Below are 17,280 nucleotides of genomic sequence, written 5' to 3' on the forward strand. Positions count from 1 at the left end.
TCTACAAATACGTGGTGTGAACCATCCCTGGCTCCAACTGGGAGGCAGAACAGTATCTGTTTGCCCAACATGAACACCTATATAATCTTGAGCCATATGCCCACACTAAGTCCCACTGTAAGTACCCCTTCCACCCAGTGATTCACCCCTCCATCCGATGATCCACCTCCTCCACCCAGTGATCCACCCCTTCCATCCGGTGATCTACCCCCTCCATCCAGTGATCCACCCACCATCCAGTGATCCACCTCTTCTACCTATAGTGATCTACCCCCACCATCCAGTAATCTACCCCCTCCACCTATAGTGATCCACCCCACCACCCAGTGATCTACTTCCTCCATCCGGTGATCTATCCCCTCCATCTGGTGATCCACCTCCTCCACCTATAGTGATCCACCCCCTCCATCCAGTGATTCACCCCACCATCCAGTGACCTACCTCCTCCATCTGGTGATCCACCTCCTCCACCTATAATGATCTACCTCCTCTATCCAGTGATCCACCCCACCATCCAGTGATCCAGATCTTCCATCCGGTGATCCACCCTACCATGCAGTGATCCACTTCCTCCACCTACAGTGATCTACTTCCTCCATCCAGTGATGGATGATTCACCCATCTCCCAAATTCCATTCATTCCAAACCCAAGTGTCTTTTCCTAACTTACTAGGAAACTGTTGGGGTACCAGCCCCTGTTCTGTCACACTAGGGAACAGTGGCATACTGTGAGTGTCCAAGTCACTGCTCTGAGGGCAGCCTGCCCCACATCAAAACTTGCTGTTGCCATCTTCTCCTCTACATCTTCACTCCAAAAGCTTCAGTGAGCACCATGGACCCAGGTGGCACCAGGGAGCAGCCTTCCAGTACAGGGAGTCTAGGCTGCCTGAGCTGCTGACAGTGCAGCCGAGCCCCCTCTAGGAGGCACTTTCTAATTACTGCATGTCAACACGTGCCCTCAGACAGCTGACCAAGGCCTGTGGGACCCGCTATGTGTGCACTTCCACTGAGTTATTCATGATGACCCATGCCTGTCCACAGCACCAGGGCACAGGACAGAAGTGAGGACCTCCACCCCTGCTCCACTTCCAAAATCTATAACCAAGAACTCTGCTTTTCTTTGTAATGCATAGCATAAACTCTGCTGTAAGTATAGATTACTATTATATATAGGTATTCACTTAGTCATTATTATGAGCTATTTAAAAGTAATCTCCAAATAGCAAATCTCCAAACAGGCTGGTTTCAAAGCAGGGTAGAGGTTAGTGTCACCACTTCTTAAAGTTCCCATGAGTCGTGGTGGCTGCTGGCCTTGTCAGACAAGGCCTGAAAACATCAGCTAAAGATAGCAGGGTCACTAAAAATAGCCAAGCGCCATGGCAGCTCCTCCCGACACCTCTCACTCTCGGACACGCTGGCTAGACTGAGGTAAGGGCAGAATGAAGAGCTGGCCTGGCTTGTCCCTCTTCAGGGAGCAGTTAGAGACCATGGGAACCAGGCAGAAGGAAAACAAACATAGTGAAAAGTTCTAGCAATGGTATCTGGTCAATAACGGGGTGGCATGTCACACATAGCTGTGCTCCTGGACCAGGATCACCCACTGTCACATCCGCAGTCACACCCCAACTTCTACATTAACAAGGAGTCTTCTAGCCTTGGATGAAAGTTTCTGAGGATGTCAAGGACCTACCCTGGACTGACTTAAGACCCATGCACATACCAAAACAAAGCTTTAGAAAGTCTGCATCAGTACACTGTTACATAAAGTTTCTTGGTTCCCAGACATTGTATCCGTAATACCCTGCCTGGCCATGTCCTGTACAGACCATGTGGCCTCTACAATGCTTACTATCTCTCCTTTTCATTCCAGAAAAAGCTTGAATCCCTCCCTCCTGTCTAGAGACAGGACTACTTCCTATGCTCATCAGTGAGATGACTACAAGCACGTGGGTGACTGTAGCTCAACCTGTACCCAAATGCCTGGCTGCCCAGCTGCTTAAGCTCTTGGTGTGATTGACTGCCATAGTTTAGTTCCAGAAGACCAAAGTCATCTGTATTTCAGTTGACTGGCAACTGTAGTATTTAGTTCTAGAACATCAAAGTCATCTGTATTTCAGTTGGGCATCCTGATTGGTCTCCTTGTAGCCAGTGACCCTTAGGAAACAGGCAGCCTGTAGTAGAGGTGGAGGAGGCGGAGGCAGGCTGTGGGGGTGAAGAAGGAGGAGGAGGAGGAGGAGGAGGAGGAGGAGGAGGAGGAAGAGGAGGAGGAGGAGGAGGAGGAGGAGGAGGAGGAGGAGGAGGAGGAGGAGGTGGTAGTTGTGGTGGCGGCGGAGGCAGAGGCAGCCTATGGAGGTGGAGGTAGCCCTCTAGCCGACCTCAAGGATGCATGCACTAGCAGTGAACCAGGCCAGTCCACTGGGTACCCAACTTCCTCTTGGGCAAAGACAAGGCAAGATGTATTGTGCACAATATGTCACTTATGACAACTTCTATATGGCACTTGTTTGAAAGATCAGGTCTCACCTTTTTTGTTTAGTTTACTGTATTTCTGGTACTGAGCACAGTAGCTGATTTCTAGAGGACTGTCAGTAATTACTGGCAGAATATAGTAGTTAAACCTGCTAAAAACAAGCTATCACTAGGAGCAGTTCAGACTTATCCACGCACATAATGCCAAGTTGTGCACAATATGCACGTGATATCTGTAAGTTTTCAAAATGCACAGGGTGGGGAACATTTTTTTCAGCAAAAAGTCATTTGGGTATTTATAACATCAATTGTGGGCACCAGAAAATTATCAGTATAGGCAGGCAGCCTCAGCAGCTGATGAGAGGCACACATCTCTGTTCTGTCCCGTCGTAGGCCCTTGATTCCGTGGATCTCCTGTGTCCTTGCAGGCCAGGCATTCCCCACCAGACAAAAGATTTGCAAGCTCTCTATGAGCTTTCCTCTCCTACTAGCCACATTTGCCACTAGAGCTGGGTATCCAGGGACACACAGCACAGTTTTTATTGTCAGGTCTTTTCTTCAAAACAAACAGTAATTTTAAAACCTTACACAGATTCTCTGCTCCTCTTAGCTCTTCAAATTACCCCCCATAATATGTACATTTCTCCAAGTGTGTAAGCTAGGGCAGCTGGTTTTCTCTATTGCCTGCCAACATGGCACTAGCAGCAACATGGCTGGCTGGCTGGCTGCGTGGTAAGGACACGCAGGCAACACAGGCAGGGGCCAGACTAACGACTAGCCTGAGTTCATGCACTGGTTGGACCAGGGACTCTCCTGGGAAGAGCTCTTAGGAGCACAATTTCCACTGAGTTGATCCCCACAGCAGGGCTTCCTCCCTGCCTTCAGATATCCGGCAGAGCCCCCGGGGGTCTTCCTGCAGACAAAGGATAGTGCCAGCCGCTCCTGTGTGGATGTGCCCCTCTATCATAGCGGGCCCGCATCTCTCCTGACCCCTTTACCCACTTATACCTTCTTTGTAGCAGGAGCTCAGACAAATGACCTACCCCATATCCCATACCCTATACCCACGAGCCATCCTCAGTGTGGCAGGTAGCATCTTCTACAAAGAGGTTTATGTCCTGCAGGGTGGCCCAGGATTGGATCCTCAACACTGTTTCACTACTCCACTGGCACCCCCTACATCCTCATGTGGTCCTGCACATCTCCTGTGTACACTGTTGTAAGCCAGACGTAGTGGCCTATGCCTGTAATCCCAGCACTCTGAGGCAGGAGGTATGATGAGACGAAGGACAGGCTCAGCTACACAGTGAGTTCCTGGCCAGCCTGAGCTATAGAGTGAGACTCAGCCTCAAAGAAACTAAGAAAAGCCCACATCACATTCCCTCACAAGAATCAGGAGCATGTTTAATATGATCATCTTTGTGCACACAAGCCATGATTTCTGGGCTAATTCCTACATAGGGACAAGAATATTTAATTCCTACATAGGGACAAGAATATTTACTTTACCTCAAGAAAGCGTATAAGGTGAGCCCAACGCTTACTTGTTAATATTTCAAACAAATAATCAGGAACATGCAGTAAGGCCACACTAAATGTAGTCTTCTACATTTCCTTTCCTTTTCATCACCTCAGTGAAATAGATTATACTCCTGAACATGTCATCATAATTTACAAGGTGGGCCTCAGCAGGACAGCCTGCAATGCAATGGCACTCAGTGGGTGGGGGCAGGGATTCTCTTCTATGAGCACCAGGATGACACTCAGCGGGCAGGGGCAGGGATTCTCTTCTGTGAGCACCAGGATGGCACTCAGTGGGTCCTGATGACCTGGCCAGCACCACGAGCTCCTCCACAGCTGCGACAGGCTCAGACTGACCCTCTGGCCTCCTCTAACCTCTTCCCTCCCCTAGGTGAACAGGGCCCAAGACCACCAATCACATGGTAAGGACCAGAGCCCATCACAGAGGGCAGCAGAAGATGGTCACTGAGAGCCCACCGTACAGGGATGGCAGATGGTTATGACGTTACTGTCTGGAACTAACTTCTTCCTGCACTGTCCATGCTGGCAATCTGTGAACAACCTCTTGCGTTGCTCCTGGTGGTAAACATTCAATGATGGCCTTCTACCATGCTGACCACATGGGGCCTTGCCCTCCTCTGGAAGCCCTCCTCCAGAAGGCTCTGGCATGGCTGCTGGATATGAAGTTCTAGCCTGGTATTGAAAGCTCTGGCATGCATCAGGAAGAGAGGAAAATCCCCACTGGTTGTTTGCTGGGGAGTGGCTATGCCTGCCTCACCCACGTCTGTCACAGCCTGTTGGAAAAAGCCAGTTCTGCACTGATGCCCACCGGGGTGTCAAGTGCATCAGCAGTTATATTCCTCTCGGTCCAGGCTTCACTAGCACATTGCGTATTCAGTCTGAACAGTTCTGCCGGCAGTGCCAGCAGTCCAGGCTTCACTAGCACACCGAGTCTGCAGGCTGAATAACTCTACCAGCAGTGCCAAACAGTCCAGGCTTCACTAGGCACACCAAATCTGCAGGCCAAACGACTCCACAGGCAATGCCAAAACTGAAACCCATATCTGCAGACTGAATGATGCCAGGGCAACACCAAGTGCAGAAACTCGCTGACAGTGGGACAGCCATTTGGATCTTGAGTGTGCAAGGCCATGTGCTGGCCTTCTCTCTCTCTGAGGCCCATGAGGCCAACCTGGAAGTCATGTATCCCCTCCACATGCTACACAGCTGCAAAGAGAACCACAGATACCATACTGGTGCAGCAGGCTACGCTGCCACACTGAGGAGCACATGGCAGGCTCGTGAATGGACTGCCTGAGGTCTAGCTCCGGTTCTTTCATGTCTCCCACATCTTGAACCTCAGTTCCAGAGAACTGCAGGGAGCTGGTGGAGAGCACCAGGTCCATGTGCTGACCATGAAGAGGACTGGTGGACAGCACCAGATCTATGTGTTGACCATGAAGAGGACTGGTGGATAGCACCAGATCCATGTGTTGACCATGAAGAGGACTGGTGGAGAGCACCAGATCCATGTGCTGACCATGAAGAGGACTGGTGGAGAGCACCAGATCCATGTGTCGACCATGAAGAGGACTGGTGGATAGCACCAGATCCATGTGCTGACCATGAAGAGGACTGGTGGAGAGCACCAGGTCCATGTGTTGACCATGAAGAGGACTGGTGGAGAGCACCAGGTCCATGGGCTGACCATGAAGAGGACTGGTGGAGAGCACCAGATCCATGTGTTGACCATGAAGAGGACTGGTGGAGAGCACCAGATCCATGTGTTGACCATGAAGAGGACTGGTGAATAGCACCAGGTCCATGTGTTGACCATGAAGAGGACTGGTGGAGAGCACCAGATCCATGTGTTGACCATGAAGAGGACTGATGGATAGCACCAGATCCATGTGTTGACCATGAAGAGGACTGGTGGAGAGCACCAGGTCCATGGGCTGACCATGAAGAGGACTGGTGGAGAGCACCAGGTCCATGGGCTGACCATGAAGAGGACTGGTGGATAGCACCAGATCCATGTGCTGACCATGAAGAGGACTGGTGGAGAGCACCAGATCCATGTGTTGACCATGAAGAGGACTGGTGGAGAGCACCAGGTCCATGGGCCGACCATGAAGAGCATTGGTAGAGAGCACCAGATCCATGTGTTGACCATGAAGAGGACTGGTGGATAGCACCAGATCCATGTGCTGACCATGAAGAGGACTGGTGGATAGCACCAGATCCATGTGTTGACCATGAAGAGGACTGGTGGATAGCACCAGATCCATGTGTTGACCATGAAGAGGACTGATAGATAGCACCAGATCCATGTGTTGACCATGAAGAGGACTGATAGATAGCACCAGATCCATGTGCTGACCATGGGGAGGACTGGTGGACAGCACCAGATCCATGTGCTGACCATGGGGAGGACTGGTGGACAGCACCAGGTCCATGTGCTGACCATGGGGAGGACTGGTGGAGAGCACCTGGTCAATGATGTGCTGACCACGGGGACTGGTGGAGAGCACCAGGTCCATGGGCTGACCATAAAGAGGACTGGTGGAGAGCACCAGGTCCATGTGCTGACCATGGGGAGGACTGGTGGAGAGCACCTGGTCAATGATGTGCTGACCACGGGGACTGGTGGAGAGCACCAGGTCCATGTGCTGACCATGGAGAGGACTGGTAGAGAGTATCAGGTCCATGTAATAACTGTGGGATCCAGGAGATGCTCACTACTGAACCCTGATGCCTAGCTGCAGACATGGCCAGCCTCCATGGTCAGCACTGCTCAAGGGCCATCAGCACTAAGCCTCAGGCCTCCTGCAGTCATTCCCTGGGAATAGCTCCTCCTTGTGAGAGAGAGGACCCAAGAGTATATAAGGGTCCCGCTGGGCAGCTGGTGGTGGCACAGGACTTTCTCCATCCTCTTGCTTCCTCCTTGCACAAACAGTCCTGATAAACACTCGGCACCCTGACATCAGAGCTGCTCAAGAGAAAGTCCTCCACTACCAGCCTTTGCTCCAAGACACAAACTAATTTTTTTTCCCTGTCTCCTTTACCCAAGACCACTAACAAATCAAATAAAACAAGACACATACAACCCTAAGTTCTCTATGCAAACTCAACTTCAACATGTCTAGCATACAGGTAACAGATGGTCACTCTCCAGGAAGATAAGACACTTGCAAGACCTGACTGTGGCAGAGTTCAGACAAGTCCTCAGGGCCATGCCAGACCTCACATGTCAGTGGGAAAGCCACAGCTGGTAGGTCTCTCCACCAGACCTACATCACTTCCAAAGGTGCAAGGTAACAAGCTGAGAAGCAACGATGCTTAGTGAGCTCATGTGGGACTAAGAAGCTACGTACATTTTTGCTCCTGACCTGTACTCACCTATCAGTTTTAGGTCATATAGCTCTCCAGCGCAAATGTGTGAGTGTCCCCCAACTTTCAATTGTACAACAAAGTGTCTTATTAACAAAGCAAGTGCTAAGAAGAAGGCTGTAACTTCTGAAGCCATGCTTTCCTTTCAAAAGCAACAGCAACTGATGAAATAAATCACATCAATTTAGAACAAAAAATTTATACCACCTTTGGAGAAGCAACAATAATAAACTCACAGAACCTACAAGTTTTTAGGACAGCATTCAAATACAAATAAATCTGATGAATCCATGAAATAAGGATTTTCTAGATAATAAAATCATCAATTTTATAAGTTAAAGAGAAAACTTGTTAGCAGAAGAGGACTTCTGGAAGGATGCTCACACACAGCACTGCCGTTATGCAGCTGCTCTTGGGGAGAGGGCCCACAGCTTCCTGAGGCCACAAAATGGCTGAGGCTTGACCTCAAACATGCAGCTATGTGTTCTGCTGCTGTCTGTCTCCTATTGCTAAAGTATTATCCAGCCTAAGTTTAATCAAGACATTCCTCTCTGGAATAATTATTTCTGTCTGAAAGTCTGAGTCTCAGACCTCAGCTCAGAGCAGGCTTGCACAAACGCTCACACTCAAGGACTCACCTAAACCCTTACCATCACCTATTACTTAAGAGAAAAAAATCCTCCCATCTGGGTACATTTTTTCATTAAAATTTAATTGATGCTTAAGTTTCAAGAAGTCTTCTCATCACCCTGCTAGTGTTTCTCCTGATTAAAAAGTGTTCCTAAAAAATCAAGCTATACAATATCAAACAATAAATTCCATACGTAAAATTGCCCACAGGTCGGTTCTGGTTTGGGACGATGCGGAAGTTCTAGATATCGAAGGCAGTGTAGCTGCAGGACAGGCTGTAGAACTTATAGTCAATTTCACATCACAAACACAAAAGGATAAATACAAAACAGTCTTTACAGCATGGATATGACTTTTTATTTTGTTGGGGTTTTTTTGTGCCAGTCCTAAGGCTTGAATTCAGTCCTGGGTGCTGTCTCTGGGCTTCTTTTGCTCAAGGCTAGCTAGCATTTTACCATAGCACCACTTCAGCTTTCTGGTAGTTTTTATTGGAGATAAAGAGTTTCATGGATTTTCCTGCCAAGGCTGGCTTCAATCTTAGCTCCTAAGTAGCTAGGATTACAGGGATGAGCCACCAGCACCCAGCTCAAAACATAATTTTAATACAATAAGAAGCTGTCTAGGGTCAATCACTTGTTTATTCATTCAATAAGTCAACACATCTTTACAATGTTAACAATCATTGTTTTAAGTAAAGTAAGTCAGCCGCAGAAGGCCCAGCACTACTGGTACCATGGAAATATTGATCTCAGAGAGTTAGTGCAACAGCTCTCACTTCAGAGAGGCTACAAAGTGTGTAGGGAGGGAGGGGAGAGGAGGAAAGGAGGTGGGTGGGGAGGAGGGGTGAGGGAGGCAGGGAAGAATGGGTGTCGGGTATAGTACTGTGGTTAGCTATGAGGACTACTTCCCGAAGTTTAAGCACAGGCAGCTGGCAAAGGCTGGCAATTACTAGGATATTTCAAAATAGTCCATAGAAAAGACTTTGAATGTTCCCAACACCAAATACTAAATGTGTGAGGTGAGAGACACGTCAGCTATCCTCATCTCAGCACTACACATGTACGCGTGCACGGAAGTACAACACAGTGCCCAAAAGCATGTGCAAGTCTCAAGGTGGAAATATATTAACAAAAAAAATTACTCAATTTAAAAATTCCTCCTAAGTTTCTATTGTGATATTCTGTAACAATTTCTTGGCCATATTCTTAAATTTAAAACTTCATCAAAATGTAATGCATATTCCACAGGTTAAGCCATAAAACTTAAGGGGCAGCCAACATGAACCCTGTGAAGTAAAGCACAATCAGGGCCATCCTGTGTCTATCCTCCTCCTGACCCAGAGGGCTGGCGAGCCATGCTGCTGTCCACTTGGAGGCCCCTCTCACCCCAGCCATCCTCTTGTCCCCAGCCTCACCCCTTCTTCGTTCACGTGTGTTCACCGTTTCTTCCTACTGCCAACAGTTTGCACTATTGCCAGTACTCAATAAGCATCAGAAAAGCAATGAGTGTCAAGCACCTGGCATGTACTAAGCCATTTCTTCATAAGAATCTCAGTGGGGATGGTTGTAAATACATTTTCCAATGCCACTGGACTTTCATTTTGCATCCAAAAAGTGATTAAAATGAGTTGAATTACATCAGAGAGACAGAAACTCTAGCCTCTGTGACAATCACTTCAGCTCTCACCTACATGTGATTTCAGTTTCGAATCAAAGTTGTTCATGACTGAGAAAAAAATGTGTGAAAAATTCATGGCTACCTAATAATGTCAAGTCTTACATTCCTCTGACTCAAAGCAACTGTAAACCTAGGGGGTTCCACTTTACCCCCAAACACCATCTCATGACCTCATCAGCACCTCTGAGGATACTGACGGGGGCAGTAGTGAATGTCAGACCTTGAAAAATAACACAAAATCTAGATGACACCCTGTGGTGGAACTTCATTGTCCCTAATCCTCTGCTGAAAATAGGTCGGAGGAAATCCTCTTTTCTCTAAGGGAAGGAGATTACTGAAATGTTTAACTAGGCCTCCTCCCCAGGCAGGAGGAAGGTCCAGAGAAGAGAAAGCACCCAGGTGAGCTGGGCCATACCTGACGCAGCAGGGACAGAGGGCGGGCACGTGGGTAACCCCAGCCAGACCCCCCATATCCTTGTGGAACCCAAGGTCTACACCAAGCAGCATCTGGGCCTGGTTCTGCAACCATGCATTGGATAGAGGGGAAGCAGGAGAAGGCGACTTGGGGCCTGGAGCTTTCACACAAAACATGGCAGCAAGGGTTTTGGATAGCACAGGCCCTCTCAGCTGACATCTTCTCAAACGAGAGAAAAAAAATCTCCAAAATTCTTCAAACTACCACTACAGACCATGTATCATTTCTGATGTAACTTCAGCAAATAACAAGTAAGACTTTTGTAATTTAAAAGAACAAGCACACACTAAAAGTGAAGTCTGCAGCTGGTGTGAGGAGTTACTGCTGGTCTAGAGGAGCCAGAAGGGTACTCTACTGGCACATGTGTACGGTCACTAATCGAACCCCCTTCGTGATTCCATCACTCGGGACAACCGCAAACAAAGTGGAACATCCAGTTATTCCCTGTGCACCTGAGCACCAACTTCCAACCATGGCTGCCCAACCCTGCCTGGTAAGATATCCCGAGTAAGCCCTGGAAAACAATTCCATTTCCCTTCACCAGCCGGCAGCCTCCTTGTTTGTGAGGCAGCAGCCCTGCCCAATCCACTTGTGTGACATAAGCCAAAACATCTGTCTGCTCAATAAGCCAGATGCCATGCAGACCGGTTCCTCTTTTGTGTAGAGGGCAAAGACCAAGGATGAGGAAACACCCAAGGCTGTACCCTCTTCCCAGCTCTGATCAAATAATTGCTTTCAGGTGTAGCAAACCTCTTTAAATCTTTTCTTACCCTCTCCAACCTAAAAAATATTATTGTCATTCCCTTTACCTGTCACATGAGACAGGAGAAACTGACAAGCCTTTTGCTGAGTTATTTTTATAGCACTTTACAATGTACAGATTGTATCCATGTACATTAGTTCATCTGATCCTCTCCTCTTAGCGAAGCAGAGATGGCAAAGGCCATCACTCTCATTTTTCAGCTGCCTCTGTGAAAACAAAGCACTTAATGTGGCACAATCCTGCACGCTGCCTGACCACCAGAAGACCACCGTGGGCTCAACCCAGCAAGCGGTCTGGATACCCAAAGGCCAAGACAGGTGGACCTGGTAAGCTGTCCAGCAGGTACCACCAACAACCTGTCTGGACACTCAAGTCCACAATAAGTGGACTTATCAGGCTGCCAGGCCACCCAAAAACCATGACATGTGCCAATCTCACTGAGGTTAGCATGGGCTCTGTGAAAAAAACAGCTGCCAGATGTGGGAAGTCACAACTTGGCAAAGTAAATCATGTGAAGGACCAGAGCCTTCTTGCCTGTGACACTCTACCTCTGAGAACGTTTTCTGCCCATCTCTCAGTGGCCCACCAGCCCCCCGTGTGGCCACTGACGCTCCCAACTCCTCTGCAGTCAAGCCACAGACCTGTGACCCCCAGCAATGCAGCCATACCTGCCTCCCAGGCCCCCTGGTCCTGCTGCAAAGCTTTCCATGTGGCCTGGTCCTGACAGCCACAAAAGTGAAAAATAAAAAAGTGCGAGAACAAATCAGGAGAGGTGGATAGAAGTGGTCAATAAGCACATCTGAGCCAGACTTGAAAATATACATTTAAGTCACCTTTGTCCTTGAAAATTACCACCTCCACTGTGCTGTAAATGATGGAAATGGGGAACAAAGGCAACTACAAATAATTAAAACTGTGTCACTGATAAATCCAGTGTGTGCAGGGGAGAACAGTGAACAGCCATCATGCGCAAACTCAGCTCCCCACTCCACTCACGGGGGAGACATATAAGGACTGGGCTAGAGACAGGCATGACTAGCCGGCTGCTGTGTTCATGTACAGGGTCCAGCATGAGCCTAGGACACCACAGGGAGACAGAAAAGGCCCCGAGTCCACCCTGTAGACCCTTCCTTCTCAGGATGTGTGTGAGTGGAACCTTCTCCTGCTCCTCACATCCTGTGAGATACAAGCAAGCAGTCACAGGGCAAGAAGCAGGAAAGGCACAATTAAGAACTTGAAAATCAAAGTGAAGAATGGTTTTCTTACACTCCTCAGGATCAGGCCAACCAGAATAGGGCATGCAGGGGCAGGCCACACAGCTAGGAGAGGCATGCATACAGCACTAGACCTCCAGGCTCAACACCATCAAGGGCAAGAGCTGGCTAGTACTGCCTAACCCTAGCCTTGACCTTGAGAAGAGTTGGGAAATGTGGACGTTTGTGAGCATTTGCCTACCGTTAGGACTGATAAGAAACTCAGCTGGCCAGGTGCTGGTGGCTCATGCCTTTAATCCTAGCTACTCAGGAGGCTGAGATTTGAAAATTGCAGTTCAAAGCCAGCCTGGGCAGGAAAGTCCATGAGACTCTTTTTTTTTTTTTTTTTTGTCGGTCGTGGGGCTTGAACTCTGGGCCTGGGCGCTGTCCTTCAGCTCTTCAGCTCAAGGCGAGCGCTCTACCACTTGAGCTACAGCGCCACTTCCGGTTTTCTGGTGGTTTATTGGAGATAGGAGTCTCACGGTCTCTCCTGCCCGGGCTGGCTTTGAACCGCGATCCTCAGATCTCAGCCTCCTGAGTAGCTAGGATTACAGGCGTGAGCCACCAGCGCCCGGCTAGTCCATGAGACTCTTATCTCCAACAAACCACTCAGAAAACTGGAAGTGGCACTGTGGCTCAAGTGGTAGAGTGGTAGCCTTGAGCTGAAGAGCTGAGGGACAGTGCCTAGATCCAGAGTTCAAGCCCCATGACAAAGAAAAGAAAAGAAAAGAAAAGAAAGAAAGGAAAGAAATTCAGCTGGTCTCAAAGCCACCGAATGTCCCCTCCTTGGTGCCCCCTTTACACTGGGCAGCACAATCTCAGACAGTGGCCAGGAGAGATGAGTACAGTTCTGTTACTAGTGCCGAATCTCTTCACTATGATATGGTGATACTTCTCAGATAGCAACATCCAAGTGCCTGTTCAATCTTGCTGATTCAGTGCTTTAAAGACAGCTTTCTGTTGATGAGTATGGAAGATAAATTGCAGCTAAACATGGTTAAAAGTGCATTTGTAAGCCGGGTACCAGTGGCTCATGCCTGTAATCCTAGCTACTCAGGAGGCTGAGATCTGAGGATCGTGGTTCAAAGCCAGCCTGGGCAGGAACAACCCAGAAACTCTATCTCCAGTAAACCACTCAATAAACCAGAAGTGGCACTCTGGCTCAAGTGGTAGAGCACTAACCTTGAGCTGAAGAGCTCAGGGACAGTACCCAGGCCAGGATTTTAAGACCCAGGACCGACCCCCCCCCCCCCCGGCCAAAAAAAAAGTGCATTTGTAAGTGTGAGACTGGGGAATCTCTCATTAACCCTGTTTCTGTTAGATCACATGGCCCAAACACCAAAGGACAATTTGTACATTTTGGTTTCAGGGTATAGCACATCCCCAAACAGAGGACATCCTGAGTATTGGGCATGTCTATTCATGGGCAAATTCAATGCCACTGTCAGTGATCGAAGCTTGTGCCCTCAACTCTAGAAATTTAACTGACTGTAATAACATAACCCTTTTCCCTCAGGTTATTAAATTCAGCCTCTGGCATGAAATGAAAGCATCTGAGGATCACTTGTCCCTAATGAGCAGGCATTCAACGGGCTCCACAGAACAATGGGAGGATTTAACCTACAGGTTAAATTACATAGCTGGGCAAATTACACTGAAACATCCAATTGGAACACAGGAGTCCCTGAAGACAGGTAGGCACTAAGCAAACTAGTCAGACTGCTGCCTTGTTAATTATAAACTTTACAAGTCCATCCTACAGACCACTACCACCCTGCTAGAGACAGACAGACCAAGGGTTAGTCTGGGACTGTGTGCCTGAGGATTCACTTATTTCAAACACTTGAAGATGTGCTGGTTAAAGTTGGATGCAGACTCCCAGGATAAACAACAGGAAGACTCTGATTTGCCATCAATGCTAGATTATGAAAAGCAACACCAACACTGTGCAGAACTGGCATAATTGCACCAAATGAGTAAGTCTATGAGGACAAGCTCACGGTCCAACACCACTGGTATCCATGTTACAAACCATTTGGTAGTAATAAAGAGAAGCAGGTAAAACTGCATGCTGGCACAGGCTAAGATTCTGGGAAGGTATCCTCAGGGACCAAAACCATTTATTTTGCTATTATAACAAAACTCAAATGGAACACACAATTGTTCCAAAAATAAATAATCTGTCGGCAAGTAAAGCCTTCAGACTTTCTAAAGTCTGCTGTCTTACAAGTTTCCAAGGGTAAAAGCACCATCTAGTCAGAAACACTGACAAACAACAAACAAATAATTCCATTCCAGGCTGAATCACAAAACAAATCACACAGTGACCTCAAGCTCTTGAGATACAGACATGTGAAGAAAAATCAGATGCCCTCCACGTACACACACACACACACACACACACAGCCCTCCACACTGTTCTGAAGAGAACTTGTTGACCCTCACCCACAGATCGGAGCCTCCCCACAAAACAGGCCTGTTTGCTTTCTCCCTGGCCAACACTGCCCAGGGCCAGCACCCTATTACAGACAGCGGGTGCTGACAAGTTGGCGGAGCCCATCCTCAGGGCCAGGGTCCACTCCTAATTCCTCTGGTGTGCTACGTCAATCAGGACAGCACCATGGGTCCCTGTGACCCTCAGACAAGAGCACTGGGGCAGGACAAGGCTAGCCATCTGCCCAGGCTACATGGCGGCAGTGGGAGACAGGCAGGCACTAAGCAGCCTCAGGCAGCATCTGCCAGGAACCCACAGAGCTCTACCACTTCCCCTCGGAACACCTACCACTGGACTTTATGTTCCACCTCAAACAGGAAGCCAGGCTAACTTACCACCCATGCCCTCTGCAAGCTTTTAAAAAGTTACAACAGCAGATCAAACTACTCCATGCACTTGAGCTACTTCATGGTAAGTAGGCACTGTGCCCTTGCCAAGTACACAGTGGTCCTACACAAGGATTGCGTCACCCAAACACAGGGAAACACATAGGCCTGACCCGGAAGACAATGCACTCATTTACCTACCTGTTCTGGCACTCTAACCCAGAACAAAACACCAACAGGCAAGGTTTTCAATGTTTTCTTCATCTTTGGCTATTCCTATGGCTCTCTGGGAGCTGGAAGAATTCTAACAATGTGAACAGTGAAGAATAAGAAACTATATACTCACTTTTGTAAGCCAAGTTACATCTAGAAATTCTGAGAATACAAATATTAAACCCAGCATTCTTTTTTTTTAAATCTTCTAGCAAAAGGAAATATCACTTACTCTTGCATAGTAGAAGACAACCAAATGACAAGAACAGATCATGACTGTTTCTGGGAAAAGTCAAATTAGCCTGAATAGCCTAGACAGGAGTTTAAAGTCACAGACATGAATGCCCGAGTACAGGAAAGGAAGCAAATGACTATGCAGCAAATAAGGATGCTAAGTGAGAAAAGTAGAACCAACTTGCGTTCCAGGAACATCATTAAGTAACATGTAGGTTCCGGCTGCCCAGGTCTGAGAGACAATGATGTCCCCGGTGTAACGTAGCTAGCTAGCTAGGACAACACAGAACAGTTTATCTGGAGATACCCAGAGGACAGGGGTGACAGCCTGCCTGCCTCCACTGGGACCTGGCCAGGAAGGGAATGGACCGGCCGGTGGCTGGGGCCGGGCACAGACTGGACGATGGGGAGGGGGCAGTGCACAGGGAGGGGGCACCCGCCCCTCCAACTGCCACACCGGGTCCGTTCAGCTGGCCTGTGATGGGACCTGCGCTCACCAGGAACCGGGGAGCCACACCTGGATCAAAGCGGGGTCCCTGCTCTGGGCAGGAACTCCGTGGACGGGGCTGGGCGCAGACCACTGAAGGGTCCTGGCCTGGAAGGCTGCGGGGTCGCCCCTCCGTGTTCCCCACAGACACGGGGACACCGCGACCCCGTTACACGAGGGGTTGGCGAGCGCGGGGATCCCAGGGCCCCGGGCTGGGCACGCGGGACCCCAGCTGCCCCGCGCCGCCACCCCCACAGCCGCGCCTCAGGGCGCGCACCAGTCCTGCCGCCCCGCAGAGCCCGGGGCTTACCCGGGGGCTCTGCCGCGGCCAGAGGGCTCCTCCCGGAGAGCTCCGCCGCGGCCCTGGGGACCCCAGGTTTCGACAGCGGGTAGCGCCGGCGCCGGAGCCCGTCCCGCCCCGCAGCCCTGCGCGGGCGCCGCACAGAACCGACTTCGCCCGGTCGGCCCAGCGGTCCCGCCGGGCGCCCGGGCCGCCCTCGCCCCGCCGTCGCTCCGCTCCGGGCAGTGGGAACCGAAAACTTTTCTGGCGCGCCAGAGCCGCCCCGTCCCGCCGGCCGCGCGGACGACGATGCGCCGCTCTCCGTGCTCCCAGCCCGGACGCGGGGCAGACTGGGACGCGCACGAAGCCGCGCCGTCGGAAGCGCGGGACGCCGGCTCGGAGCGGCCCTTCGCGCGATGCTCCCCCGGGGGCGCCCGCCGGTCCCCGCCGGTCTCCCCTCCGGTCCCCCCGCCGGCCCCCGCGTTCCCGGCTCGCGCCACACTCACGTATCTGCGCACGAGCGTCCGCACGAGGCTGCAGTCCATGGCTGCTCCGGTCGCTCAGCGCCGCGGGCCCCGGCCCCGCGCGCCCATGGGCCCCGAGCGAGCGGCCGCCCCCCGCCCGGTCACGGCCTGGGCGGTGCGGGGGGCGGCCGCGGCCCCTCCGCGCTCATGCCCGCCCGCCCGCCTGGCGGCGACCTGACGCGGCCCGCCCGCGTGCAGGCGGCGGCGCTCCCGCGCCCGGCGCTGCTCCCGTCGGACCCGCGCGGCCTGCGCCCGGCTGCTCGGCCGCCGCCCCGCCGCCTCCTCCTCCGCGGCCGCCGCGCCTCTGAAGCCGGCTCGGCCCGCTCCGCCCGGCGCGTCACGGGCGCGTGTGAGCATGCGCCCCGGCCGCAGCCCCCGCCCGCCGCGCGCCCCCGCCGCGCGCACGCGCCGGGCCCGCCCCCCTCGCGCGCCCGCGCGGTCGGCCGGGAGCTGGGGGCGGGCGCCGCCCTGTTGCTTCCGCCTCCTCGGGCGGGGCGCGCGCCCGGAGCCTGGGCCGCGGGAGCGCGCGGGAGAGCCGCGGGGA

At 51.0% G+C, this 17,280-nt stretch overlaps 1 protein-coding gene across 3 annotated transcripts in view; it reads right to left on the minus strand.

Moving 5' to 3' along the window:
* LOC138817640 (phospholipid-transporting ATPase IH) overlaps positions 1-16,885 on the minus strand; it is a 99,691-nt gene extending 82,806 nt beyond the window's left edge. Inside the window, exon 1 of one of the 3 annotated variants that reach the window (XM_070008132.1) lies at positions 16,719-16,885. In XM_070008132.1, the coding sequence (XP_069864233.1) occupies positions 16,719-16,757 (39 nt within the window). In that variant the 5' untranslated portion in view covers positions 16,758-16,885. The remainder of the gene's footprint in view (positions 1-16,718) is intronic. The other 2 variants (XM_070008134.1, XM_070008133.1) reach the window with 2 other exon arrangements.
* Positions 16,886-17,280: the final 395 nt, after the last annotated feature.

The sequence above is a fragment of the Dipodomys merriami genome, unplaced genomic scaffold, assembly GCF_024711535.1.
Source record: "Dipodomys merriami isolate MVZ:Mamm:240054 unplaced genomic scaffold, mDipMer1.0.p SCAF_70, whole genome shotgun sequence".
Lineage (NCBI taxonomy): Eukaryota > Metazoa > Chordata > Mammalia > Rodentia > Heteromyidae > Dipodomys > Dipodomys merriami.